Raw genomic sequence first — 27,779 nt, 5'->3', positions numbered from 1 at the left:
ATATTTTAAAATAATTCTTTTTGTTGAAATTAATTTATAATTTCCAATAATGCAGATTTATTTTATTAATACCATGCAGTTTTACTTCCAGATCCTTTAACTTCTTATTTTTACAGAACGAAGAGACGGAATCGCCTATGAATGACGGTGGCATAGTAATGACAGCGGGTTCTGTAGACGATAAAAGTACCTATTTCCGTGATGGGAAACGTAAAATTGGTAAGTTAATTAAATTGATAGCCGAGAAAATGCGAGTAGTTTACTCTCCACCATCTTGAAACTAATAGATTAGAAATTCAAAACAAAATTTTTTTTAGCCTAACCTTTACACGTACTCTGTGATTCTTATCATATTCACAATCACCCTAGGGGCTCACATCTGGTGAGTATGGGCTTGGCACACCCAGGGTCCTGAGTTGGATATCATCATTCTCCTCTTCCTTGGTGATTCCTCTCTCTCCCTCGGAAATTTTTTTTGGCTGGTGCAGCATAAGCCTAAAGCTTCCTTGCACTATATGTCTAGTAATAATAATAATAAATAGCGATGCCATTAACAGCTCAGCCTCCATCTTTATCATGTATAATGAGTTCTGTAAAAACGTTTAAAGTTTTTTTTCTTTTTCACTCAGTGTTTTATGGACAATTTATCTGACCGGTAAGCAACGTTAATGTCCTCTTTCCAACAAGTGAGGATGTTTTAATCGCAAGAGTTCATCCTGTTTCCGTAAGGTGTGACAGACGCACCCACGGTTTTTGATAAAACGTAAAATATCACTAAAAATAAAAATAAAAAGTTGTACCCGTACAGAATAATGCGAAGAAAGTTAATCGTATTGATAAAATCCTGCTTAATTTATCTTATGAACAGGTAGAAATTCCAACGCTTTATCAAACTGATAATTCCTTTTTTTAAAATTAACTCTGAAAATAAATAAGAAACCAAATAGGGGCTGAAACATCCTTCAAAGGAGATGACATTTCTTACTAAAAATCGTATTATAAATGCAAAATTTCATTATTATTTTGAAATGTATTTTGCCTAGGTGCTTTATATGAATCGGGCTTGCCCAATATACGGCCACGATCACAGCTTTGAATGGTACTCGTATTTGTAAATACTGATTTTTATCTGCTCATCCTCCTTTCATAATTTGTACAGATAAAAATCAGTATTTACAAATACGAGTACCATTCAATTAAAAGCGCTAGTTCGGAATAAAATGTGTATCAGAAAATATATCCTGGTCTGAAAATTCTCTGATTAAAGATTCAAATTAAATACTGATTCTCGGTGGCTTATGAGAGAGAGAGAGAGAGAGAGAGAGAGAGAGAGCGTGAAATACAATAACATATGGGAAAAGCTAGTTTTTGTGGTGCGATGTGGACAGAGGCATCCATTAATGTGTGAGGCTGTTTGAGTGTTAAACCGGCCCTCATTTGCACTTGCTCGTAGGGTGCGTTCGCTGCTACCACACTGATTCCAGCTACTTTCTTTCCACACCCTTGTGGAAAAAAGCTGAGGTTCAACTCCCATAGTTTTTCGGATTTATTCACATAGTGGCCAGGTGAGTCGGTTTTGGATGAGGTAATACATAGTTTTTCCTCACAGCAACTCGGAGTTTTCATCCAAAAATAAACATATAATACACAAAATTTACTGATACAACAAACTGACGCCTCTTATACTTGGTTGCATTGGCTTGTATTCATAAAAATTCGAGAAAAAATATAGAACACACTTAGGGCATTTTTGAGAAGGTGGATTGCAAGTTTCTTACATGTTTCTTTCTTACTCTACCCTCAAAGCGGTATGGGATTTGGCAGCATGATCCATTTTGGTTGTTTTTGTGAGTTATTCATTTAAAAATATACTTACATCTTTCAAATGAGTGTATTTTTAATTATGAGTAATCTTTTTAAATATTACATGGCAAAAAATTCTACTGGTTATTTATTTAATTATATAATTTTTATTTAATTATTTATTTATTTTGATATAAATAATATATGTCGAGATTACAAAACATTAATTATATTATCTTTATTGACAATATGAAATTTTTAGAAATCTTCAAGTACCGTGTTAATAGACTAGAAAAGAATAGCGAAAGCTTAAAAAGCGGTACTCACCTTGAAATTAATCTGCGATGGTTTACTTAGGTAGCGTGGTTAATGTTTAAGTTGAATTGTTGAATTGAAAAATTAAAAGGGAGGGAAGTAGGTAAAAGTTGACTGAGTTAAATGGGCGCAAGGAAACAGAAGTGTACACATCCAATCCTTGGTTGTCATCGAAATAAAAGAAAGAAGAATAATTAAAAACTATGTAAGTGAATCCGGTGAAGCCAATAGTCTTAACGAGGACTTTCGTTAGTTAAAGAACGTCTTCAGTTGGCAATGTGTGTGGGGAGAGAACGCGCATGGTATTTTAAAAATAAAAAATTATACTCTCGTGATGCCTTTTTTGACATGTGGGAACTTTAATCTCGAGAGGTTCCAAATTGGGGAAAGATTGAAGGGGAGTTTAGAATTTAGAATTTTGAGGTTAGAGTGGTGCTTGTACCATTCGATAACTAGAGCTTCATATTGAAGTATTCTGTAGCTGGATTTTAGTTTAATGATGGAAATGGCAGAATCGATGAGCGGGTTGTGGTTGTGAGTCTGGGCATGAGTTGTAAGTTCTGTGACAGATTGGTTAGACGTGAGACTAAGTACCACTACCAAATTTGGCTCATCAAAAATATCCAACACCCGTGCATACTACCATTTCCATAGTCTCACGTCTAACCAATCTGTCACAGAACTTACAACTCATGCCCAGACTCACAACCACAACCCGCTCATCGATTCTGCCATTTCCATCATTAAACTAAAATCCAGCTACAGAATACTTCAATATGAAGCTCTAGTTATCGAATGGTACAAGCACCACTCTAACCTCAAAATTCTAAATTCTAAACTCCCCTTCAATCTTTCCCCAATTTGGAACCTCTCGAGATTAAAGTTCCCACATGTCAAAAAAGGCATCACGAGAGTATAATTTTTTATTTTTAAAATACCATGCGCGTTCTCTCCCCACACATTGCCAACTGAAGACGTTCTTTAACTAACGAAAGTCCTCGTTAAGACTATTGGCTTCACCGGATTCACTTACATAGTTTTTAATTATTCTTCTTTCTTTTATTTCGATGACAACCAAGGATTGGATGTGTACACTTCTGTTTCCTTGCGCCCATTTAACTCAGTCAACTTTTACCTACTTCCCTCCCTTTTAATTTTTCAATTCAACAATTCAACTTAAACATTAACCACGCTACCTAAGTAAACCATCGCAGATTAATTTCAAGGTGAGTACCGCTTTTTAAGCTTTCGCTATTATCTTTATTGCTATTCTACTAAAATATCGCTCACTGGCTGAGAAGAAATTTAAAATGTGGTCCCTATATAAAACGAACAAACTTTTTTTTTTTTTTTTTTTTTTTTTTGTAGATACTTTCTTGCTGAACTTTAGATTAAGTTATACTTGTAAATAAGTCTGGTCAGAAACTACTACTTTCTTTCTTTCTTTCTTTTTTTTTTTTTTTTTTTAAGACTTCATGTTGGTGTATGAAGAAATTTCAGGGGATGGCGGTGTGCAGCTGCAAAAACAGGAAAAGAAGTCTCACAAGCACGAACATTGGCGCCAGAAGTTTATGGCGAATCTGTGCAAGGCTGGACTGGATATGGAAGAGGTAGGTGTGTTCAACACGCGTAAATATATTATTGATTTTTTTTTTTTTCTTTTTCAGAATGATTATGCTTCTAAATCGGGTATATCTTTACATTAAAATTTAGGTACTTCAAAGAGTAAATCTTAAAATAACTAGCCGTCAATTAAGTAATTTTCCCCCTTTCATGACGAACAATAAAAAATTATTCAATTTATTAATTGTATATGCATATGTATCATGTTTACATTTAAACTTTTTTAAATTATAAAATATTCTCGTTACATTTTGATGATCTATGTATAATGTAGAAAGCTATATTAAGTTCGAAAATTAATACAAAATATTAATTTATTATTAACAAAAACACTTCACTGAAAACTGCTATGTTTGTAATTTCTGTAGATAGAGGTAGAGCTATGAACATTTACGTAATACCACTGCAAAACGGGAATTTCAGATGCTTAATGAAATTTAAAATCATTGCAACTGTTGTATATTACTAAACAAAAAAAAAAAAAAAAAAAAAAGGTGAATTTTGGAACTCGAAATATCTGAATATGCGTTGATAACACGTTACTGTTGTTTATTATAGTTAATAATTGATAAAAGTTGTTTATTAAAGTTGATAAATTACCATAATTTTGAAATTCGCATTGCTTACAGCGCCATCTAATACTGACTGCTTTTCAATATTTCAGCAGACGCCAAGTAGTATTTGTAAATTAATCCAGCAAATTATCGACAGAGGCGTTGTTATTATTAAAAATTTATGGCGCAAAGACTAAAGAATTCATAAAGCTTTGTCTTCAGCGATATGTTGCATTATCAAAGGTTGTTGCAAATTTGAAATTGGAGAATAAAATTGTATTTCTGTCTTACTGATATTGTCGATATTCAATAACGTCATGTTCAGCGAGTATTGAGCCAGTTCATTTCCAGTTAGTATGTAGAGGTATAAAGATGAGCAGAGTATGTGCATTACGAGCCCTCGCAAGAACAACTTCTTGTCAGTTTGGGCGTGAATTGGATATCCAAAATTGTGTCTGCTTGTGTTTATTACTTATGTGGGTATTCCATATTTATATAAGTACTTCGTATTGAGGATCTATAGTTGATGAATGGCAAAGAAAGATGGGTCTTTTGACCGCCTTATCAGTATGTTTATTCCCTAAAATCCCAAAATGGGCTGAGATCCAGCAAAAGATAAGTTTTCATTATAAATTATTTTATTTTTGAAAATATTTTAATTCTGCTTTTGGGATTTGTCCAAATGTTTTATATTTAAAACTGAACTTTCCGCCTTGTTTAGAATAATGATTTTATTTTTATTTAATTTAGGAAGTTGTAGAAAGCGAAAGAAAAACGTTACATTTTATCAAGCTATCTGCACCGTGGCCAATACTCATCCATTATGCCGAAGAACTCTGCATGAGAGCACCATTACAGGTAAGACCCCCCCCCCCATCAGCTATTCCCATTTGTCGAGTTCACTAGGAAGGATAGGGTCATTTCAAATCAAAGACAATAATTGTCATAATTTTTAAATTGTAATTATGTTTCTACTTTTTATTGCCTTTCGCTATGCTTTTAAAGTGTCTCAAAAATATATTTGTTAGTACCAGTTCCTCGTTATTTACTGAAATGATTTTAATTTTCATAGGCTCATCCCAACCCGAGTAAGAACTGGTCAGAGAGGTTACTGCGCAGTATTCGTATACCGAATGTTATGAGCGAAGAAGTTCCAAATAAGCCACTGGACTATTATACGTGCGCTTTTAAAAAATCGAAATTGGACAAGTAGGTTTGCAAATACATCCATAATTTAGCGTATGATAAATTTAGCGATAGTTTTATACAAGTGCCTATTGACTATAAAACTGTAGTTAATAATATCAGTGAATTTTATTAGAACATGTAAGTTATAATTTTTTTTTTTATCCGTGGAGCTTAGTCTAGTACTGTACTAAGTTTCTGACTCATTTAAGACTGTGTTGTCAGCTTCAAGATGAAAAAAAGGAATTCTGTATTACTGACATCCTTTCGTGTAGTAGGAGGGAAAAATGTTTTCTTATTTGCAACCAGGCACTTAAATCTTGACACCCGTTAATTCCGTTGAGTCAATCGGTTACTATCATTTGATTATTCTGTAATTCAGTCAGTTCTTTTTAAATTTATCCTTTATATTCGATCCATTATATTTTTTTATGTCGTAGGTTTTTCATCGAGCAAACAGACAAACCGGACCTTTGAACACGCCTAATTTTCAGTCACAAAAGAATAATGCCTCATGGCCTCCGTTGACTTAGTGACAATTCCAAAATAACCCAACTACGTTCACTTTTGGAAGAACAGCTGTCGCTGGCATGCAACCTGAATCAACAAAATGAATAGTGGTGTCACTAGTACTGCGCGCCCTCTTTATTGCAACAAAAAAAAAAGTAACTTCTAATCCCGATCAATAATTGAATGTGTCACGAGCGTTACCTTACCATCGCATGGGGTTTTGCATTCACCTGGTACGATAAAGAGAAGTTCTTAAATAAATTCAATGACTTATGCGCACACAGTTTCATAATAATGCATTATTTAAATCTCCCTTAGAATAAATTACAAGTTTAAGATCGAGCATCAATTATCGCTTGCAGTTACTACTAAGGCTGTCGACCCTCATCTAGTTTGACGTTGTCATGAAACACTTTTCTAGTTTTCTTAACGAGTATTTTGTAGACAATAATTATAACTCTATTATTATTAGCATGAAGACAATGAATAAGGGAAAAATTTGTCTTTTCATCGCTTCACACACTATCCTCTAAAAAGTATACGTATATACGTCGGTTTCACATTAATGTCACTGCCACTCACTTCAATATAGGGTCGTTCTCCTCCTCCTCTTTGGTCGCTATGACACTCTCCACCCTTCTGGGTAAGCTCTCTATTCCCATAACGATAGCGTGTAGCAGCTATAGTCATCCGTTCCTCCTGCAGAATAGTAACCAGTTTAGCTAGAATAAAATCGTTTAATTCTGAATCAGTATTAGATGGACTTCTGCTAACCCCTTCTCTAAAAAAGCTCATGTGTGAATGTAAACGCAAAATATTTGTTCAGTGTATCAGCATCAGTACAGGGCCATTAACAGTTATACAGTTCATATCCAGTGGACAAATGTGGTTCATACGAAAATAATTCCTTATTAATTTCTTTGCACTGTTAGCCATCGATTTCTCATAATTTGCCTTGCCCAGCCCAATCTAGCTATCTAAGTAACTTGATTGCAGATTAGTTTATACTTACTGCAGCACTCTGTAGCCGACCGGGCTAGCCGAATGGGTAAAGTGTGTCTGGCAACCCAAAGATCGCGGGTTCGAATCCCGCCTCAGGCTTGGATCAGAGTACAAAATGCAAAAACCTTGGGAAGTGCACTATGGCCGCAGAAGCCGATGCGCCAACAACTAACAAAAAAAAAAGCACTCTGTATCCCGGACAATTTTTGATATGCAACATCCTCGTGGGCATCTACAAAAATTTCAACTGAGTAAATCTGATTGGTCACGAAAACATGCTTCACGGAAGTGATTAGGTCATCCGCGGCCTCCGCCAAAGGCACTTCTCACGCTCCCGCCACTTGTCTGTGCCAAGCACTCGACGCTGCGCTAGTGTGATTAGAGCGCGTGACACATATTTTCATGACCGGTACGACATCTAGAGTTCTAAAGAACCGATTTACAAAAATTCCAACTCTATTAATTTTAATATCGTCGAACTGCATTAGAAAAACACAATAAAACAAATAATTTTCGAAAATAAAAAAAAAATTGAGTGTTCAACTATGCCAAAGTCAAAAACAGAGGATTATCGAGTCTTCAGAACCATTAATTATTTTCCTGTAAAACCTTCAATAAAACTCTAAACACTAATCTCTCAATTTCAAATATAGCCTTAGTTGCTAATGCGCCAATAAAACCCAACTCAATTTCAACTACAAGATCGGGTTACCTCAATCGACGCTATTTTCCAGAGATCTTTAGCTATCATAAATCCATTGTATCTTGTCTTCCAGCTGAAATTATGGAAAATTTTTAATGCTCAATAAAATATTTACAATACAAAAGCTTTTTCATCTCGTAATCAATATATACAAATCAAAATACCTAAAAGAAACGTGAAGGATGTTTCACATAAAACCATCTACTTCTTGTGCTCGGCACAAGTACCATTTTTTTTTTTTTTTTTTTTTTTAATCATCCCATATATTTTTCTCCTCTGCTTAACACTTCACCTGCCGTCTGCTTTCGTTTAAGTCTTGAACAATATCTCTCAGTTGATATAAAATTGGCCGTTATGATTCCCCTGAACGTCACCCATTTGGCATTTAGATTTTTAACATTAGTTGGTCCCACTGAAAGGAGTTTAAACATGGCGGAGCCCGTATTTTGCTAAAACAAAACTTCTTCTCTTTACTCTTGAAAATCTCACATCCATACACTATAGCGGGCCACATGCCGTTAGATCTTTTTATAATATACAGGGTGTTTCAGTTAAACGTTTCAGAACTTCTAAGAGGGGTAGGGTACATCCTGACAACTCGAAATCATATAGCAATGTGGGGTCGGAAATGCTTTCCTGAAGCGGTGTTGTACACAGAAGCACCATAAAGAAAAGAGACCGTAAGTGAGAAATCGTTTTAATAATACATGAAAAGAAGCAAAAGGTACATGGATTAAAGTAAGTGTTCGAAGTTTCTTTCACGGGCTACAATGCACGCCTCACATCTCCGACGCATGGACATCCCAACATTCTGGAATACTCCAGGCGAATTTCGAATTTCTTGAACAAGAACGCCAAGTTAGTAGGATGGATGATTACACGAACGCAGAGTTAGCCGATATGCATTTGGCGTACGGGGCTGCAGTGGGCCAGCCGCACAGCGTAGTGGGCCAGCCGCACAGCGTTTGTACGCGGAACGATATCCGACGAGGCGTATTCCCAGTCATAATTTCTTTGCAAGACTGCACCAGAGGTTAGCTGAGAGAGGTTCATTTGAAAGAGCTGACAGGGACAGGGTAAGAACAGAACGGATTCCAGCCGTCGAACAGAATGTGCTGCAGCATGTACAGGGGAATCCAAGAACGAGTACACGAAGTCTAGCAAACGCAGTCGGGGTTTCCCATTGCAGCGTCTGGAGGATTCTCCGAGAACAAGACATGCATCCGTTTCACGTGCAGCGTGTCCAGACACAGCAACCGGAGGATTATGCACCTCGTATTGCTTTCGCACAGTGGTACCTTGGAAAATGTGCTACAAATCCCCTTTTTCCTGCTGAAGTGTTGTTTTCCGATGAGGCATCCTTCACAAGGGAAGGAATTTTCAACAAGCATAACGACCATATCTGGGCGGTCGAGAACCCGCATGCAATACGACGTCGTGCAGCACAGATTCGATTTTCGGTCAATGTATGGGCCGGTATTATGGGAGATCACCTCATCGGACCTTACCTGTTACCGTGTCGTCTAACCGGACCTATCTACTTGATCTTTCTGCAGCAAGTATTGCCACAACTTTTGAGAGATGAACAGATTTCTGCATCGACGCAACAGACAATGTGGTTCCAACACGGTGGAGCCCCTGCCCATTATAGCGGAGATGTTCGTAACTACCTGGATGTCACATTTGTTCAACAGTGGATCGGACGTGGTGGTCCCGTGCGTTGGCCTGCTCGGTCACCCGACCTATCATGTCTTGATTTTTATTTCTGGGGTCATATGAAATCGCTAGTTTATGACACCCCTGTTGACAATGCTGAGGAGCTGGTTGCAAGAATCGCAGTAGCTGCCGAAGAAATTCGAAATTCGCCTGGAGTATTCCAGAATGTTCGGATGTCCATGCGTCGGAGATGTGAGGCGTGCATTGTAGCCCGTGGAAGAAACTTCGAACACTTACTTTAATCCATGTACCTTTTGCTTCTTTTCATGTATTATTAAAACGATTTCTCACTTACGGTCTCTTTTCTTTATGGTGCTTCTGTGTACAACACCGCTTCAGGAAAGCATTTCCGACCCCACATTGCTATATGATTTCGAGTTGTCAGGATGTACCCTACCCCTCTTAGAAGTTCTGAAACGTTTAACTGAAACACCCTGTATAGAGCTTTCTGTTACCATATTAGGAAGCATAATAATTTCACGTGCTTAAACATTGTGTGTGACCTTAACATTCACCCTAAGGTTGAAAAGAAAATAATATATGCGAAGTGAATGGAATTCTGGCAAGCCAGATGGACGGATAGTATTACTGGTGCGGTCACCAGACATTTTATTCCAAATGTTTCTTTTTCATGTTTTAAACTGAACGAGTGTTTTTTCCCTAGTATGGAGACTTCTTTTTTGTTAACAGGGCATGGTTCTTTAAATAGTAAATTATATTATTTTGGATTAAAGTCAAACCCTTACTGTGTATGTGGTGTTGAAGAAACTTGGTGCCATGTATTGTATGATTGTTTGTTGTATGAGAATTACAGAGCTCAATTAAAGAATGTAATTAGTGATTTGAGATATGGAAATGAAAATAACTACTTGTCAGATTATAATAAGTTTGTTGCTTTTCAAAGGTTTGCTTTTTCTGTATTTCTAAAAAGAAGACAGTTATATCAGCCTGGATATTTGTAAACTAATAGCTGTTTACTGTATAGGTTTTTTTTTTCTCTCTCTCCCCCATCCTATTCTTATCCTGTTTTTTTTATTTTTATTTTTTTTTTAATTTATTTATTTAGTTTATTATTACTTTTTTTTTTTTTGTTTGCTGGCACTGTGGAAATTAACATAGTGCGGGATAAATTGCCAGAGTGAGATTTGGGTGGGGGTAGAGTTTTTCCCCCTACCACCCTGGTCTTTTTTTTTTTTTTTAGTATTTATTTATTATTATTTTATTTTTTTTTTTGTGTGTGTGTTTGCTGGTACTGTGTAAGTAACTAAGTGCAGGATTGTGGAACAGGAAGGTGTGTTTTTTTTGTTTTTTTTCTCTCTCTGCCCATAGGAAGCTTTGATTCCTGAATACCTGTACGGGGAGGAGAGATTTATTTGTTTATTTTATTAATATATAATTTTTTTTTGTAAATGTTATTTATTATTAGTATTTTATTTATTTATTTTTTATTATATTTTTTTTTTCTCTGGTTCCCAGGCTTGGGGGTGGGATTGCTGGCCCCCTCTAGTCTAGCACTTCTACCAGAGGGTGCAGTCACCACAGACAGTTCAAGTAGACCTAGGCCCAACTCCACGTTCATAAGGACGACCATCAGGTAGCAGTTATCCTAGGTGATGACTGCTCTCTGGTGGCTGGGTATCCTGTATAAGGATAATAAAATCAGCGACATTAGGTGGATTTGGACAAATGTCTAGGGGACACCAAAGACAATAATAATAATAAATATAATAATCCATACACTATGATCACTGCCACCGGAAGGTTCCTTTACTTTATTCTTTAGGCGCATCAGCGACTTAGACCATATTGCGCCGTATACATGTCTGTAAACTGCGTTTGTTCTTTGGTCGATTTGCCTGTTTTGGTGACGAAAAAACCATGCAACCCTCGCCCGAGACGGACTGACTCAGCCACGTTTTGAAAAAGACCCATAAAATTTCCTCGCTTCATTGACGGGATTCGAACTCAAGTATTTTCCACCTGGTGTGGGAAGGAAGGTGATTATACAAACTGCGCTACCAGCAAGGACTCAATCACTGCTGATAACCTGAACTCCAACTGATATCTAGAACTTTCTATTTCTTTCTATAGTTGCTCATTGTACTCATTACAGTTATTTGACCTATAACACACTCCAGCTCTCATTTTTGTTTTCCAGTATTTATGTCACACTAGAGTGACTCAACATTACACCGGTAACCTGTGTTCATTGGCTGTGTTGTTTTTGGAATATACGCAGTAGCTACTTTAAGTACACCTACCCTTTTCATTAAATGGAATGCTCCTTCAGTTACAACATCATTTCTACTGTGCGACATAAAGCAGGTGATCAGATCCGCACGGATGCTGTATGTGCAATTCAGTGCCAGAATGGGCAAGACAAATGATTTAAATGACTTTTGTAGGTAATGCTAGTCGACACGCCCACGTGGGTAGCACAGTTCGTAAGATCGTCGTCCTCCCCACATCGGGTGGAAAAGACCTGAGTTCGAGCCCCGTCAATGATCCACGTTCGTCTCTTCACGTTCAACTCATCCACGTTCGTCTTTTCAACAACGTGGATGAGTTAGCCGGTTTCATGCGAGGGGAGCATGGTTTTTCTCCCAGAAACTTGGGTTTTTCGTCCAGCAAACAAAACATAGACCACAGAACACACGCAATTTACAGCAGTATACACGAAGCATGGTCTTAGTCGCTGATTCTCCTAAAACCCAACAACAACATCTAGTCGACTCTAGACACGTCAGTATGGATATTTCGGAAACTGATCTTTCTGGGATTTCAAATACGACGATATAATATCGAGCCAACGGTAAAGCTATAGTCGGAAGCAGCTCATTGATTCTGGAAGCCGACAAGACTTGTGCAGGCGAACAGGAAGCTACTACCAGTAGAATAACAACCAAATACAACACTGGGCTGATATGTTGTAACAGTGGTTAACCAAAGAGGCATTTCAAATAAAAATTCATCGCACCTTGTCACAGATGTGATATCACAGCCGACGATCGAACCGGGCGCCTCCGTAGCCAGGTGGGAAGGAGCAGCAGTGCGTAGCACACGCTTCTTGATTAGACCGGGGTTCGAACCCGTCACCACCAAATATGGAGGATGCGGAAAGGTCAGGGAATGACCACCGCATATCCCGGAGCAATATGGCCTTAGTTGCTAATGCTCCTAAAAACCAAATAACAACAACAACGATCGAACCGGGTCCCAATTCCGTTAGTAAAAAAAAAAAAACAACAAAAAAAAAAAAACAGTACCGTTTAAGTGGGCTCAGAAACAGAACACAACACTAGACACTAAAGGACTGAGAAAAACTAATCCTGGTTCCTGCAATTTCGCCCTGATGGGAGGACCAGCATAGCATATGGTGAAAAAAATGCACGAGTTTATGGATCTATCCTGCCTGTGTCAATAATAGTGGGAAGTGTTTGGTCTTCTTACTGGTAGAGCAACATTTGGATGCCACAGATTATCTGGAAATTGTTTCCAACCAAGCGCATCTCTTCACAGCTGCAGTGTATCCACCTAGGAATAGGTTCTGCCAACAGGATAATACGCTAATCACAAGGCCAGAATTGTATGAAACACAGAATTGTACAGATTTTAGGAAAATAAGAGTTAATTCAGTGCCCTCGTAGATAGTAGTCTTGGCGCATTATAGCCGTAGTTGCTAATGCGCCAAAAAACCCAAACAAACACATAGCACAGTTGATATAATTACCTTCTTCCCCACAGCAGGTTATAAAAGACCTGAGTTCTAATCCCTTAAAATGACAATAAATATTTTTATGGATCACTTTCACAAAGTGGATGAGCAAGTCGGTCTCAGGCAACGGTAGCATGGATTTTCGTCCAGCAAACACTAAACTGACCACAGAACACAGGTAATTTAGACAAAATACCTGGCGCACAGTTTGGCCAAAGTTGCTGATAAGCCTAAAACCCAATCAACCAGTGAATTCAGTCTATTGCGGTGACCTTCCCACTAACTAGATCTCATTTTAATTTAGAACCTGTAGGATGAGGTGGAACGAGCTCTTCGGAGTAGAGATCTGCGGGCATCATTTTCCAATAAAATGAGAAACAATTGAGTCAGCACAGACCAGCATCCCTGTGGTACACTTTCAACACTTCATTTTGCTCATATGACGACGAATCCAAGCTGTTTCAAGTGGAACCTACTCGCTATTTGGTAGGTGTATACTAAAGTGGCCATTCTGCGTATATTCTTCTTAACCAAAAGCATAACTTCTGCCCTCCTTCCCTATTGTATCAGTAATTTCTGCACACATAATCTCCAACAACAGAGTGACACCATGTCTCTGTTATACCTACGTTGGCATTTCGTGATTTAACCTATAGCTCAAACTCCTCAAATTTATTAACTATACTTCTACCTAGCATTAGTGAATAAGCAAGCGAATGTATGCCTGTTTGTGTTTTTAGTAACTTACACAGTCCAGTGTAATTGCCAGTGCATGTGGCCACCCAGCAAGCCACATAATGCACCCTTCCTGCTTTTCAGAATCCGGATGTGAAAGTATAAACTTATTTTTGTAGGAATTTTAGGCGCATCGTCGACTTAAGCCATATTGCCTGTATATATATATATATATATATAGTACATATTGCTCTGTGGTCGTTTTGCCTGTTTGCTGGACGAAAAACTCGAGTTTCCGGAAGAAAACCATAGTACTATCGCCTGACTTCATCGACGGGACTGGAACCCAGATCTAAAAATAAAAGCATGCAATATTCTCCAAAGTAACATAATCTGACCAAACTAACACTGCTTCAGTATTATCAGAAAATATGCTTGCATCCCTTCTGTTTAAATGTAACCCATCCCTGTAAAAAGTGCCTTCTGTTACTACGCACTGGCCATGCTGTGAAAAGTTCTACACCATGTGCAAAGCTCATGGTGTAGAACTTTTCTACAGGACTAAACTGATTGAAAAGGCTTTAATCTTAAAAAGGTGTTGACAGAATTCCAGGAACTTTCAAATTCAGTTCTAACTCGCGGCTTCTTCAACACCTCACACTTGTTAAGTAAAGCCTCAGATTACCTATACTTAACATCATTAGTACAAATTTGTATAACATAGCTCCTTTTTGTACCCTTAAAAGATTGATTGATTTTGCTTTTTATGGAGCACGAATACTTAAAAGATTATGGCAACTGCTCTGCAATACAGTTCGCTGGCCCCTGATGCTGTTGTTATTGTTGTAGGGTTTTAGGAGCATCGGCGACTGAAGCAATATCGCTCCGTGTATATTGCTTGTAAACTGCGTGTGATTTGTGGTCGATTTTCTGTTTGCTGGACGGAAAACCCGAGTTTCCGGGAGAAAAAACCATGCTACCCTCGCCTGAGACCGACTAACTCAGCCATGTTGTGAAAAAGACGCATAAAAATTCCTCACGTCATCCACGGGACTCGAACTCAGCTCTTTCCCACCCGGTGGGAGGGGGGGGACGGCGATCCAACCAGCTGTGCTACCCACGAGGGCTTGCTATTGATAATTTACCAATAAAAAAGAACAATGCTAACTGTTCTTTTGCTCCTGGCGAGTATATCCCGCTATAATGTAAGAGTCCTATTCCATTAATCATTATTGCATAAAATATTCTACACCATGTGCAAAGCTCATGGTGTAGAACTTTTCTACAGGACTAAACTGATTGAAAAGGCTTTAATCTTAAAAAGGTGTTGACAGAATTCCAGGAACTTTCAAATTCAGTTCTAACTCGCGGCTTCTTCAACACCTCACACTTGTTAAGTAAAGCCTCAGATTACCTATACTTAACATCATTAGTACAAATTTGTATAACATAGCTCCTTTTTGTACCCTTAAAAGATTGATTGATTTTGCTTTTTATGGAGCACGAATACTTAAAAGATTATGGCAACTGCTCTGCAATACAGTTCGCTGGCCCCTGATGCTGTTGTTATTGTTGTAGGGTTTTAGGAGCATCGGCGACTGAAGCAATATCGCTCCGTGTATATTGCTTGTAAACTGCGTGTGATTTGTGGTCGATTTTCTGTTTGCTGGACGGAAAACCCGAGTTTCCGGGAGAAAAAACCATGCTACCCTCGCCTGAGACCGACTAACTCAGCCATGTTGTGAAAAAGACGCATAAAAATTCCTCACGTCATCCACGGGACTCGAACTCAGCTCTTTCCCACCCGGTGGGAGGGGGGGGACGGCGATCCAACCAGCTGTGCTACCCACGAGGGCTTGCTATTGATAATTTACCAATAAAAAAGAACAATGCTAACTGTTCTTTTGCTCCTGGCGAGTATATCCCGCTATAATGTAAGAGTCCTATTCCATTAATCATTATTGCATAAAATATTCCCCGTTTCCCTAGCAATTGAGTCTACAAGAATAACTACCTCCTGTGGGACTAGCACATCCTGCTAATGGTGATTCCACCAGCCAGATGCATGAGGGCAAGCGCTAACATTATTATGGACAGCTGAGTACTTGACGAGTCCCCTGATTTTATTCTAACGAGGGCTACGGCCCTTTTTCTACATACAGAAAATTAACTAAATAAATAATGAAGAACATAATAAAAGAAAGAAAAACGAGGGGAAAAACAATAAAGGGGGGAATAGATCGAGATAAAGGGTGTTGCAGTATTATTATTAATTGGCATTAATTAGCCTATTAATGCCAATTAATAATAATACCAAATAATACATACACTGTATTTACAAAATTTAGCCGTGTCCCCTTGATGGCACCAGGTCCAAATTGCGTGAAATATCGCTATAAATGGACGACGAAAACCAACCACAAGGTGACTATAAGATGAAACAAAAATAAATAAAACAAACCGATTATTGTACCCCATCTCGTTGGAAGGCCACAAGGCCAATTATGGCTGGGGGAGCCACTGCATTTCGAACATTAAGCAAATCAATGCAATCACAGAACCACAGATACACTAACAACCCGCCAATGTAATAAATTTCAATGACTTATGCAGGAAAAATATTTGTAGTGACATCTGCATTACTTATACAGCGAAAATATATTACAGTACATAAAATTTACAAAAACTACAATATTAATTATGCACGCAAAAGTTCAAGAATCATTTTTATCTCAGTTACGGCTTAGAACCTCCCACTATTTCTTAAACAACCGCTTTGATATTGCGATATTGGCGACTGTAAGTTACGTGTAATTCTCGAAATATTTAGAAACATACAAAATTAATTAAATTGCGTAGTTAAGATTCTTAAAACTATTCCTTCATTAAAATTACAATGTTCGTTAAGCAAAAATCAAAATTATCACAAAAAATGCCCGAAATTTACGACCTCACTAATGTCCGCACTGACCTGCCCACCCACTCTGATTAATATCATTAACCATCCCGCCCACCTTTGTATCGTCAGCAAGCTTCGACATTATACGTGAAAGGCCAATATTAATTTCATTAATTTATTAGAAACAGTAAGGGCCCCGACACGAACCCTGAGCAGCGGTGAAACTAGAAAAAGTGGGTCCCAATGCAGAGTCCCTGAAAATACAGTATTTGTGTTGGTAAAAATAAATAAATCGGTAAAGTACTGAGTGCCGGGCACTCAGGATGAAGGTTCAGTAGTCATGAATAGTCGACTTGGCCTAAAACTGAGGAACTAACTAAAACGTCGTATATTTGAGTCTTTCCAGTTGTGAATGACAAGGGTGGGAGAAGCGACTCCGACTTCTTCCTGGAGAAGCGATTAAAGTCTTGTGGGAGAAGCGACTGGCAGGTGAGGGCCGTGCAAGACTCCTCACCACCGCGGCCTCAACACTGGCTCTCTGAGTACCTCCTTTTCGAGACAACTCCAGCTTTGAAAATTGTTAAAAAATACTTCTCGTCGCAAAATTTATAAATGACCTTTATAGAATTATTTGCAAATTTTGCAAATAAAAATTTGCAAGTGAAAAAATTGCAATTTTTTTAATGCACTTCGATAGCGCACTTAATGATAAATGATAGATTTCAATCGGAATAGTTTTCCATTGATAAGCATCGAATAACGCATAGCTAATTTATTATTATTATTATTTCTGCTCTTATATTATTTCTCCCTGATTGGGGGTTCCACCTCGTGACGGGTATTGCTACCAAGTACACAGAGTGGTTGTTGTTATGTCTGATGTTACTGTTGGTCGAGGAACTCTCTCACAAACCTACAGGTGTTCAGGATTGCGACTTTCTGGAGTTCCTTGTAGGCGTTCGCTGGGAGACCTATTGCTGCTAGGCTGTTATGTAGTCTTTGGCACCATACCTGTGGTTGACACGTTGATCGGGATGGTTGTTGCATATGCCACATCTCTTTGATCCCCTGTTGTTATTATTATTATTGGTGTTTTTTTTTTTTTGCGGATTCTAGGGTTCCCCCAATTCGCCGCTTTGTCATCTTGTGGTGTGGTAAGTGCCATCGTCGGTCGTTTATGTGTGTTGGTATATACGAAGGTGTGATGGTGTTTTTTTTTTTTTTTTTTTTTGTGTTGAGTGGCCGGCGTCAGGCGATTTAGCAACCAGGGGGCAACAAATATGAGTTTGATTGCCCCCCTGTCGCACATCTCTAGCTGCGCAGAGGCAGGCCAGATTCATCTTTTAGCTCCTGAACTGATGGTCTGGGGAAGCATATAGCAGTCCGTGGATATATAGCAGGGAGAATATGGGGATGGAGAGACTGGGGGGAATATAGTGATAGAAAGATGGAGATGAAAGTGAGACGCATCGCCATAGAAGTAGGAAGGAGGAGTTGTTAGTTAAAGTGATAGAGTAGAGCACTAAACAATAGGTCCAGGAATCCCACTCCTCAGTAGGGGTCAGCAGTGAAGACCCTACCCCCAGGTAGGGGTCAGTAGCAAAAATCCCACCCCACTAGGGGCAGCAGGCAGTGAAGATTCCACACCAGGTGGGGGTCAGTAACAAACGCATAGCTAAAGTGATTTTTAAATTTTTAGCTCCATTAGCGACGGAAATAGAGGGGAGGGACACGAAAATTACTCACATTTTCCTGTCTGGCGCCGTCATTTTTAATTTTAAAAATTATATTTTAAACCTACTCGTTGAGCTCTTTCCAACGGTGTATAATAAGCTATAGGTTGTCGACAACATTTTTGTCCCCCCCACATTTACCCCCCATTTCTCAGACAAATTTTTGTCAACAACGATCAACATGGCGTTATGTTGGCCCACATGACGTACAAACCCATGCAAAATTTCAAGTCAATAGGTTGAGTGGTTCCAGAGATACAATGCTGTGACAGACGGAGCGACAGACAGACAACCGAGTGACATTATAAGGGTCCTTGGTTAGACTACGAACCCTAAAAATTAACAATACAGTGGGAAACGTTACTCAGTAATACTCAGAAATATTATAGCTGCAATAGTAATACTATACTCAATAATAATGACCCCCAACAACTGGGCTCCTATTTAACTTTGGCCCCGCAGTCCCAAATACTTAAAAATTGCCCTGGAAGCAGCAGCGATGCTAATACCGTTTCGCTTCTATTCATTGCAGCTTCGCTTGTGATGTGCAGCTAGCTAAAAATAAACATGCTTCTTGTGAAAAAAATTTATCATAAACATAACTAAAAAACTTACATTTTTACTCAATTAAATTTTTTTCCTGTTTCGGGCAGGAGGGATGTGGGCCCCTTTCGGTCTTGGGTCCCAATGCACCACATTGGCTGCATTGGCATAGTTATGCCACTGACCTTGAAGGACCTCAATCATAACATTAGTCTGTTAAGAGCAGTGGCTATTTTATAACTATTCTTTGTCTCCTACTACTCAACCATCCCTTCATTCATAGTAGTAACTTGCCTCCAGTACCACGCTGATCCAATTGTACAGCAGTCATTCACGTGGAACAATATCAAAATCTTTGATAATCTTTGAAATCTGAATATGTGATGTCAAAATTATTTTTTGCACGAATTTTTTTGTGACAACCTCATAGTAGGTAATCAGACTGATCAGGCATTATCTCCTTTTAACAAATACATGCTGTGATTGCCTTGTAGTTCCATTCTTGTCTAGCTGATCTAGTATTATTACTTTTTGTTCCTTAATTTTCCCTGTTAAAATCCCACAACACGATAACAACCGATCTTTGTGCACTGGTGGTTGGAAGGGATCGACATGTCCTAATTCATCTCTCTAAATTATTCTAAACAGGCTCAGTCAGATTCAGGTCCAGAGATCTTGGCCACTCCATCCAAAGAATATCACCCTGCTGTGAGTGAAGGAATTTTCCAATCCCTATGTAACGCGAAATTATTAAATTAAATATCATATAATGTATAGTATCCGTGTAACCCAATCAGATAGATATTTGTGGATTAAGGACTAAATTACGATTCTGTGATGTCTTTTGCACAACTTAATTCAGTTGACTTCACTCATTTCCAGGTTCTTAGGTAGCGATAATCAAGACGAGTACTTTACAAATGCGCAGAGGATACGTATCGTACACGAGATCCTTCAAACAGCAGCCTATGGGAAAAGGAGAAGAGCTCAAATAGGAATTGATCGCTTGGTCGAGGAAGGGGCTTACACCGCTGCCTTTCCCTTGCACGACGTAAGTAGAAATCGTGTGTTATCAAGTTTCTGTAATTTTAGTATCGTCCATTTGATTGCAAGTACGTCTGCTGTCTAATTAAAATTATTAATATGAATTATATCTCATTATAGGGGGACTACCAAAAGCCTAACTATTATGTATCCCCAGAAAGTCTGAACAGACGACAGGTGCTATACATCTACTGGGCTCGCTGGGGAAGGTGGTTTAAATACCAGCCATTGGACCATATCCGGGAATATTTTGGCGAGAAGATAGGCATCTACTTTGCTTGGATAGGTACGCCTATTCCTTTCGTCTATTGATATCCGTATTTTATTTACTATCCAAGTGTATAACAAAAATTTATCCACTGTGGGCATTTTAAGGAGATTCACATCCGTGCACATCTCTAACAAAATGGATATTTATAATATCAGACACTTTTCCTGGGGAAAATGGAAGTCTCGGGGCCTAAAGAAATGAAAGGGAATAGGCTTAAGGTAATATTGCGATTTTACAAAGTGTACTTTATTACAATTTGTTATTTTATTTTGTTCCTTATCTCTTGTTTTTTCGTCATTCAGGTTTTTACACCGGGTGGCTCTTGCCGGCAGCTGTCGTAGGACTAATTGTTTTCCTCTACGGGGTTATCACCATGAAAGACGACAGACCCTCGTAAGCATTTCTTTCTTTTATTTTTATCTGAACATCACAAAAGAACGAGACAACGTTTGCTATTTGAGTTCCAAAGGGAAAAAAAATCCAATTACATCTACCAAACAAAAGCTGTCAAAAAAAGAATGCCATTAGTTGTAAAGAAACTGCAGTTTTATCGATTACCACAACAGCAACACTTTATATGATGGTTCTTTTTTCACTCCGGTGTGTTGGTGTACATTAGTTACTTTATTGGTGTAGGTATGCACCATCACAAGATTGTCTCTTAGTGAGGTAATATGTTTTCCGATGTGCTGACGCTGTACGTTATCAAAGCATTTTTCAAATGCTTCTATCTAGGAAATGCCCATTAATATATACATTCTCAACAGAACTTATTTGAAGCTAGAAATGCGACGTTAATTCCTTTGTATATCGAGATTGCTGTTATGTTACAGCAATGTAATCTGATATTTATTATTTATTTTTATTTTTTTTTCTGGATACAATTTTATCAAAGAATTCGCCCGATACAGAAAATCGCTTTGTAGCAAATGCTGCAAATTCCCAAATTATTTCGGCTTGGCTATTACAGTGATAGAATTAATACAATCGGATATTTATATTTCTACAAAAATCATAAGATTACGTGTTTTTAAAATAAAATTTATTTATTTTTACTCAATATGAGAAATGTTATTTATTATTTTTTTAAGTTAAAGAAGCAAAATCGTGTCGTTTGGTGTCTACTGCAGCGTCACCTAAAGAATCACAAATGAAATTAATCTTTCACAAAAGATAAAATACAAATGAATTTACAGCGTTAATAAATTAACCCACAAAATAATTTTAGTGTACGCTTTAAGATAAATAAGGCTATTTTCTTATCTCATAAGAAATATAAATAGTATGCTATTGAAAAAACTACGAAAATGTCTTAGCATTTATCGTATACCATACAATGATTTTATAATAATTGTCTATTATATACAGTGTATAATAATTTAAAATTTATAAAATTTAAAAATGTATTATTTTGGTGCAAAATAAGAGATAAATTATTATGATTTTCTTTATATACTCCGATACAGTTACCAAGTGGGATTCGGAGCTCACAATTTCATCGTTCATGGTATTCGATATAGCAGGGCCCAGCCGAAAAAGTCAAAATGTGGGATGAAATAATTCCATTTTAGCGACGGAATAAAATCCATTTCCTTTTTAATACAACTATGAAACATAAAAATAAATAAATAAAAATAACTTTTATGGGCTGCATGACTTTTGGTAACCTGTACTTTAAATATGCAATCCCCTTCTGTCCGAAAATTTCGCATTTTATAGTTCAGTCCCATTTTAGTAATCATATGAAATCAAATTTATTACAGCAATGACGTGTGCAGCAGTGGCACCGCCTATCGGATGTGTCCTCGCTGTGAAGAACGATACGGTTGTGGATATTGGTATCTCAGTGATGTCTGTTTCTTCAGCAAGATGTCCTACCTCTTTGACCATCCAGGAACAGTGTTCTATGCCGTATTTGTGTCTTTCTGGGGTAAGATAATTAATAAAATTATTCTGTTAAATTTTCTTCTACTCCAACTGATCACTATAATTTTTCTTCTATTTTGAGAGAAGAAAAATTATGGTGATCAGTTGGAGTAGAAGAAATTATGGAAATTTTTACAGGTTGTAAAAATTTCCATAGTCGATTTCTTAAAAAACAAACTACAAAATACGAACTCTTGGTGTGTTTTAAGTTTAAGTATTATTGCCGAACCATAAAAGTAAACCTCGATTTTCAAATACTATTATTAGCGCTTGACATGAAGATTTTGTTCATAGGTTGACATGAAGTCGAAATGTTGATATGAAGATTTTGTTCATAGCGGGGGAAAAAAAATTAAATGTAGTGTTTATTTAAAAGCATTTACGACAGCATGGTTCTAATGCAATGCATATCTGTGGAATCATATAATGGGCAATATTTATTAATTTTTTCCCCTATTTTTACTTTACAGCAGTGACATTTTTGGAGTATTGGAAAAGAAAAAGTGCCAGTTTAGCTCACCACTGGGACTGTATGGATTTCGAAGAGGAAGAAGTGAGTTTTATTACTATATTCTGTTCTATGCTGAATGTTTTGTAAATATTTGTAATTGAAAAGGCAGTAAATGTTGCGCTAGTAAGTATATATGCGGAAAAAATAGCTTCCAAAATGTATTGGAGCATATCGAGTTTAAGAAAACAGGGGTCGGACAGATCAAAAGGCAGCATTGGTTTTGAGGAATGTACTCGTATGAGGACTAGCAATGATTTTCAGAGCTTGTTGACAGAGAAACGTGTTCTAACAGTATCTCCGTTGTCACTTTTGGATTCAAAGAACATTCTAGTGGATGGCAGATTGTTGTAGTAGGGTTTAGGAGCATCAGCGACTAATGCCATATTTCCCCGAGTATACTGTCAGTAAATTGCGGTGTTCTGTAGTCGATTTTCTGTTTGCTGGGCGGAAAACCTATGTTTCTGGGAGAAAAAACCATCCTACCCTCCCCAAAAAAGCCCATAAAAATTACTTGCATCATCGACGGGACTCCAACTCAGATCTTTTCCACCCGGTGTGGGGAGGAAGGCGATCCTACCAACTGTGCTACTCACGAGGATAGTGCATGTTCTGTTGTTTGGTTTTTTAAGGAGCATTAGCAACTAAGGCCATATTGCTCCGGGTCATGCGGTGGTCATTCCCTGACCTTTCCGCATCCTCCGTATTTGGTGGTGACGGGCTCGAACCCCGGTTTAATCAAGAAGCGTGTGCTACGCACTGCTGCTCCTTCCCACCTGGCTAAGGAGGCGCCGATAGTGCATGAAAAAGGTCATACCAAGTTTGTTTCTGGGCCTATCGAGATTGAAAAGATATAGAATAGCATTAGTAGAGGCATATGATGCAAAAAGCAAGCTTATGCAGCATCAGCCAAAAAAAAAAAAAAAAACACGCTCCCATTTCACCCCTCCGTTCGTTCCAAGTACCTGTCCAGCTCAGCCTTAAATTTATTTAGGCTATCAACTTCCACAAAAAAGGATGGAAATCTGTTCCACCAACCAACCACCAGCTGGCTAAAGGCAAACTTCCGCACATCTATCTTACATCTGTCTTTCCTCAATTTGAATTTATCCCCTCTCAAATGATTATTCTGAGCAAGAGGAAGAATTCCATCAGGATTGAGCATGCTCAAACCATTCAAGGCTTTATACACCTCAATCAGATCACCTCGCAGTTGCCTAGTCTCCAGACACTGTAATTTGCAAAATTTAAGCCTTTCTTCGTAAGAGCAACCCTTTGTTCCATTCACTAATCTTGTTGCCCTTCTCTGTACTCGTTCCAGCAGCTCTACATCCTTCTTGAAATGAGGCCTCCAGACCTGTACACAGTACTCAAGGTGTGACCTGACCATTGCCTTATATAAGGGGATAATCACCTCCTTATCCCCTAGAAAAATTCCTGTATATCATTGACAAGACACTATGAGCTACTCTTGCAAACCGTCTGCACTGCTCAGAAAACTTCATATCTGCCTGCACAATTACCCCCAGGTCCTTTTCGTTCTCTACCACTGTCAGTGGTAGAGAATTTATTAGTCTACCACAGAGTTGATACGTTACTCTGGGGTTGCTGTTTCCCATATGTAGTACTTTACATTTGTCAATGTTAAACTTCATTTGCCACCTCTCAGCCCATCTGCTCAACTTTTCTAGATCCTGTTGCAGCAGCGTACTGTCATTAGTGTCCTTAACAACCCTACCAACCTTCGTATCGTCTGCAAACTTGGACATTAAGCTTGATATACCATCATAAATATCATTTATAAATACAGAAAACAACAATAATACATCCAATACTGAACCCTGAGGGACTCCACTAATAACATTGGACCACGATGAGCAATGTCCATTGATTACTACTCTCTGTCTTCCCCCACTCAACCATCCCTTTATCCATAGCAGCAATTTGCTTCCAATGCCAAGAGCCAAACAAACAGTCCAATTATATACTGTATATGCATACAGCATACGAAACGTTTTTTCTCTAACTATTTTTCCGATACGTCGAAATATCTCGATATTTTTGTTTAATACTACGAATGTTCAGAAAAATATCTGATTTCATTATTCGGTTGCTGGATTCCCCTGAAGAAGTAATATCCCAACATTATTTGGGCTTTCTTGTTTCTATATTTTTTCTAATTCTCTCCTCGCAGTTTGTACGAGCTTACCTTAGTGGAAGCAGCTCTAATGTTTTCGAGACAAACTGACCCTAAGAAAAATTATGGAAGCTCAGATTAGATTAGCATTACACGTTTTGCATTATATCCGGTATTTATTAGGCAAATAGTTTTGAAAGCAAAATTTCAAAACGGATTAGAACAAAAAAAAAATAAATAATAAATAGCAAATTTTCAATTCGTTAATGATATTAATGTGACACTTCTTCCACCTATCAGAAACTTTTAAAAACAATTTCATTCTCGTAGTTATGGAAACAAAATTTCAAGACTAGTAGTAATAAGAAAAATGGTATAATTTAGTTCTTTAATACTTCTAATGCGACGCTTCTGCGTCCTGTCGGAAAGTTTTCAAAGCGATTTCTGATTTTGTTATGGCTTTAATTATTGTTAATGTCTTCCAATCGAGTCTACATAATTTCCACAGTGGTTGATCGTATAAAATAATACAATACTTAATGAAAAAATAATTCATAAAGACACTGTTATTTCTTTCTCCTTTGTTTTTTACGTTTTACTAATAAACTGTACCATTTTTTGCTTTAGGAACGGCCTCGACCGGAATTTGCAGCCAAAGCACAGTTTGTGGAAAGAAACCCAATAACTGGGATTAAAGAACCATCTTTTCCTCAAGTAGTTCGATTCAAAAGGATGGCCACCGGTTGGGGATCCATTTTAGTCATGGTGAGTATCACTAAGTACGATTGGGTGTAAGCAGTAAAAGTAAAGTAAACCGCTGCTGTGCACACAAATGGTTTGAACTATGGTCATGTGACTTGCACAACGTTGCAAGTCACATGACCACGTTTTTTGTGGATATAAAATGCAGCAGAACAACCTTTCTAGTATCAGTTAAGCGTACAAACCGTAGCAAGAATGGGGAAAAGGAGTGATCTAACGGACTTCGAACGTGGCATGGCAGTAGGTACAAGACGTGCTAGACAAAGCATCTCTGAAACGGCAGTTCTCCTGAACTTTTCACGCACCAGAATGCCACAACGAACAGAAAACATCCCCTCTACGGTATTCCTGTGGAAGAAAATCGCTTGTTAATGAGAGAGGTCAGAGGAGGATGGCTAGAATTGTGCAAGCAAACAGATGGGCCACAATGTCGCACATCACGTCAGAATACAACCTTGGTGCGCAGAACAAATATCGCAACGGACCACTAGTCGCACTTTCTCGCGAATGGGCTACAACAACCGATGGTCACATCGCGTACCTTTGTTATCAATGAAGAACCAGAGAGCACGCTTCCTGTGGTACAGCAACACCAGCACTGGACTATCGAGGATTGAAAAAAAAGTTGCTTGGTCTGACGAGTCGAAGTTTCTGGTGCATCATGTTGATGGAAGGCTCAGAATTTTGGCGAAAACAATATGAATCCGTGGACCCGTCATGTCTAACGACTACTGTGTAAGGTGGTGGGATAGTGTTGTGGTGTGGGGAATGTTTTCTTGGCATACGTTGGGTGTATTGGTACCCACAGATTCACGTCTGAATGCCACATCGTACCTAAACATCGTTGCTGCCCAAGTGCATCCGTTCACATTTGACAGCTTATCCTCAGTCAGACGGTTACTTCCAGCAGGATAATGCGCCGGTGCACAAAGCCTGAATCACTATGGAATGGTTCCAGGAACACGAGAATGACTTTTCTTTGCTGCAGTGGCAAAGCGCCGGTGCATAAAGCCCGAATCACTATGGAATGATTTTTCTTTGCTGCAGTGGCCCACTCAGTCTGCGGATCTCAATCCTATTGAACATCTTTGGGATGAGTTGGAAAGGGCTGTTCGCTGCAGGCCTACACCTCCGTCGAATCTCAAGGAACTGCGTGACATACTCATGTCTGCATGGTAGTCCATTCCTGCACAACGTTTTCAGCATCTTGTTCAATCCATGCCTAGACGAATTCAGGCTGTTTAGAAGGCTAAAGGAGGCTCAACACGCTACTAGGTAGGTGTACCTAATAAAGAGGCAGCACAGTGTATATATATACAGTATATCTATAAGTTTCTCGGAAACAAGACTTCGATCTTACGGGTCCCTAGTCGTCAGAGAGCAGGTACTTCATTTGATCACGGGTGGATGGGCACGAAATGTGTGCAGGGCGGGGAATATTTTTAACAGGTCTTATTTACTGGTAGCTCTCTTTTAGTATTTTTAAAAATTTATGTTTAGAATCAGCCAGGCCCGGCTTATCGGAAGGCGAAATGAGCGAATGCGTCGGCGTCAGCGCCACTTAAGGAAGTTCTTTTCGCGGTTATATTTAGGTAGCGCAGACCCTGGAACCAGCCCATTTGCAAATCGTCCAAAAGACAAACGCAGTTTTATCTTCCTCTAGGAAGATAAATCCAGCCTTCATTTTATTGCCGAAGATGGGAGAGGTAACCGTAAGGAAAATTTGTTTAGTTTCCAGATTATGCAGAAAAAGAACTTGAAGGATCTAGGTTTGCTAATAACCTTAGGGATAAGTACAGCAGTTATCTCCTCCTGGATACAACCTTCCTTGTTGGAAATGTAATATAAGATGTTTCCAGTACAAACTTTATTAAGTATCCTTTCAAGCATTTTTCGGGCAGCAGGATTTAAAGTGGTATGATAAGACGATCGTTTTAATATTCGCAGCAGAACAAACTTTGTCTTTGCAACGAATTGCCCTCGTATTGCACCACTTTAAAAGCATATGGCATCGTCGAAAGGTTAATCGTCCATTTGTTTAAAAGGCGAGACACTGCACTGACAGACTGTTTCAGCACTGATTGGTCCCTTATCGGAGAGCAGGTGGCCTCTACTAACAATAACCCGACAAAACAGTTGAAAAGAAGTTGTTCGG

The 27,779-nt window shown here is 38.4% G+C and overlaps 1 protein-coding gene across 2 annotated transcripts in view; it reads left to right on the top strand.

Annotated features, from left to right (window-relative positions):
* LOC150090655 (anoctamin-7-like) overlaps positions 1 to 27,779 on the top strand; it is an 84,565-nt gene that overhangs the window by 35,690 nt on the left and 21,096 nt on the right. For both annotated transcript variants that reach the window (XM_090372032.1, XM_090372023.1), the window contains exons 3-12: positions 117 to 219; positions 3,589 to 3,728; positions 5,046 to 5,153; positions 5,368 to 5,504; positions 19,859 to 20,027; positions 20,141 to 20,306; positions 20,594 to 20,684; positions 22,055 to 22,221; positions 22,688 to 22,770; positions 25,490 to 25,627. In XM_090372032.1, the coding sequence (XP_090228158.1) occupies positions 117 to 219; positions 3,589 to 3,728; positions 5,046 to 5,153; positions 5,368 to 5,504; positions 19,859 to 20,027; positions 20,141 to 20,306; positions 20,594 to 20,684; positions 22,055 to 22,221; positions 22,688 to 22,770; positions 25,490 to 25,627 (1,302 nt within the window). The remainder of the gene's footprint in view (positions 1 to 116; positions 220 to 3,588; positions 3,729 to 5,045; positions 5,154 to 5,367; positions 5,505 to 19,858; positions 20,028 to 20,140; positions 20,307 to 20,593; positions 20,685 to 22,054; positions 22,222 to 22,687; positions 22,771 to 25,489; positions 25,628 to 27,779) is intronic.

This window comes from Mastigoproctus giganteus, chromosome 1 (genome assembly GCF_048544385.1).
Source record: "Mastigoproctus giganteus isolate SK-2022 chromosome 1, ASM4854438v1, whole genome shotgun sequence".
NCBI lineage: Eukaryota > Metazoa > Arthropoda > Arachnida > Uropygi > Thelyphonidae > Mastigoproctus > Mastigoproctus giganteus.
The sequence above is the reverse complement of the archived record's forward strand: the minus strand, read 5'-3'. Positions and strand labels throughout refer to the sequence as shown.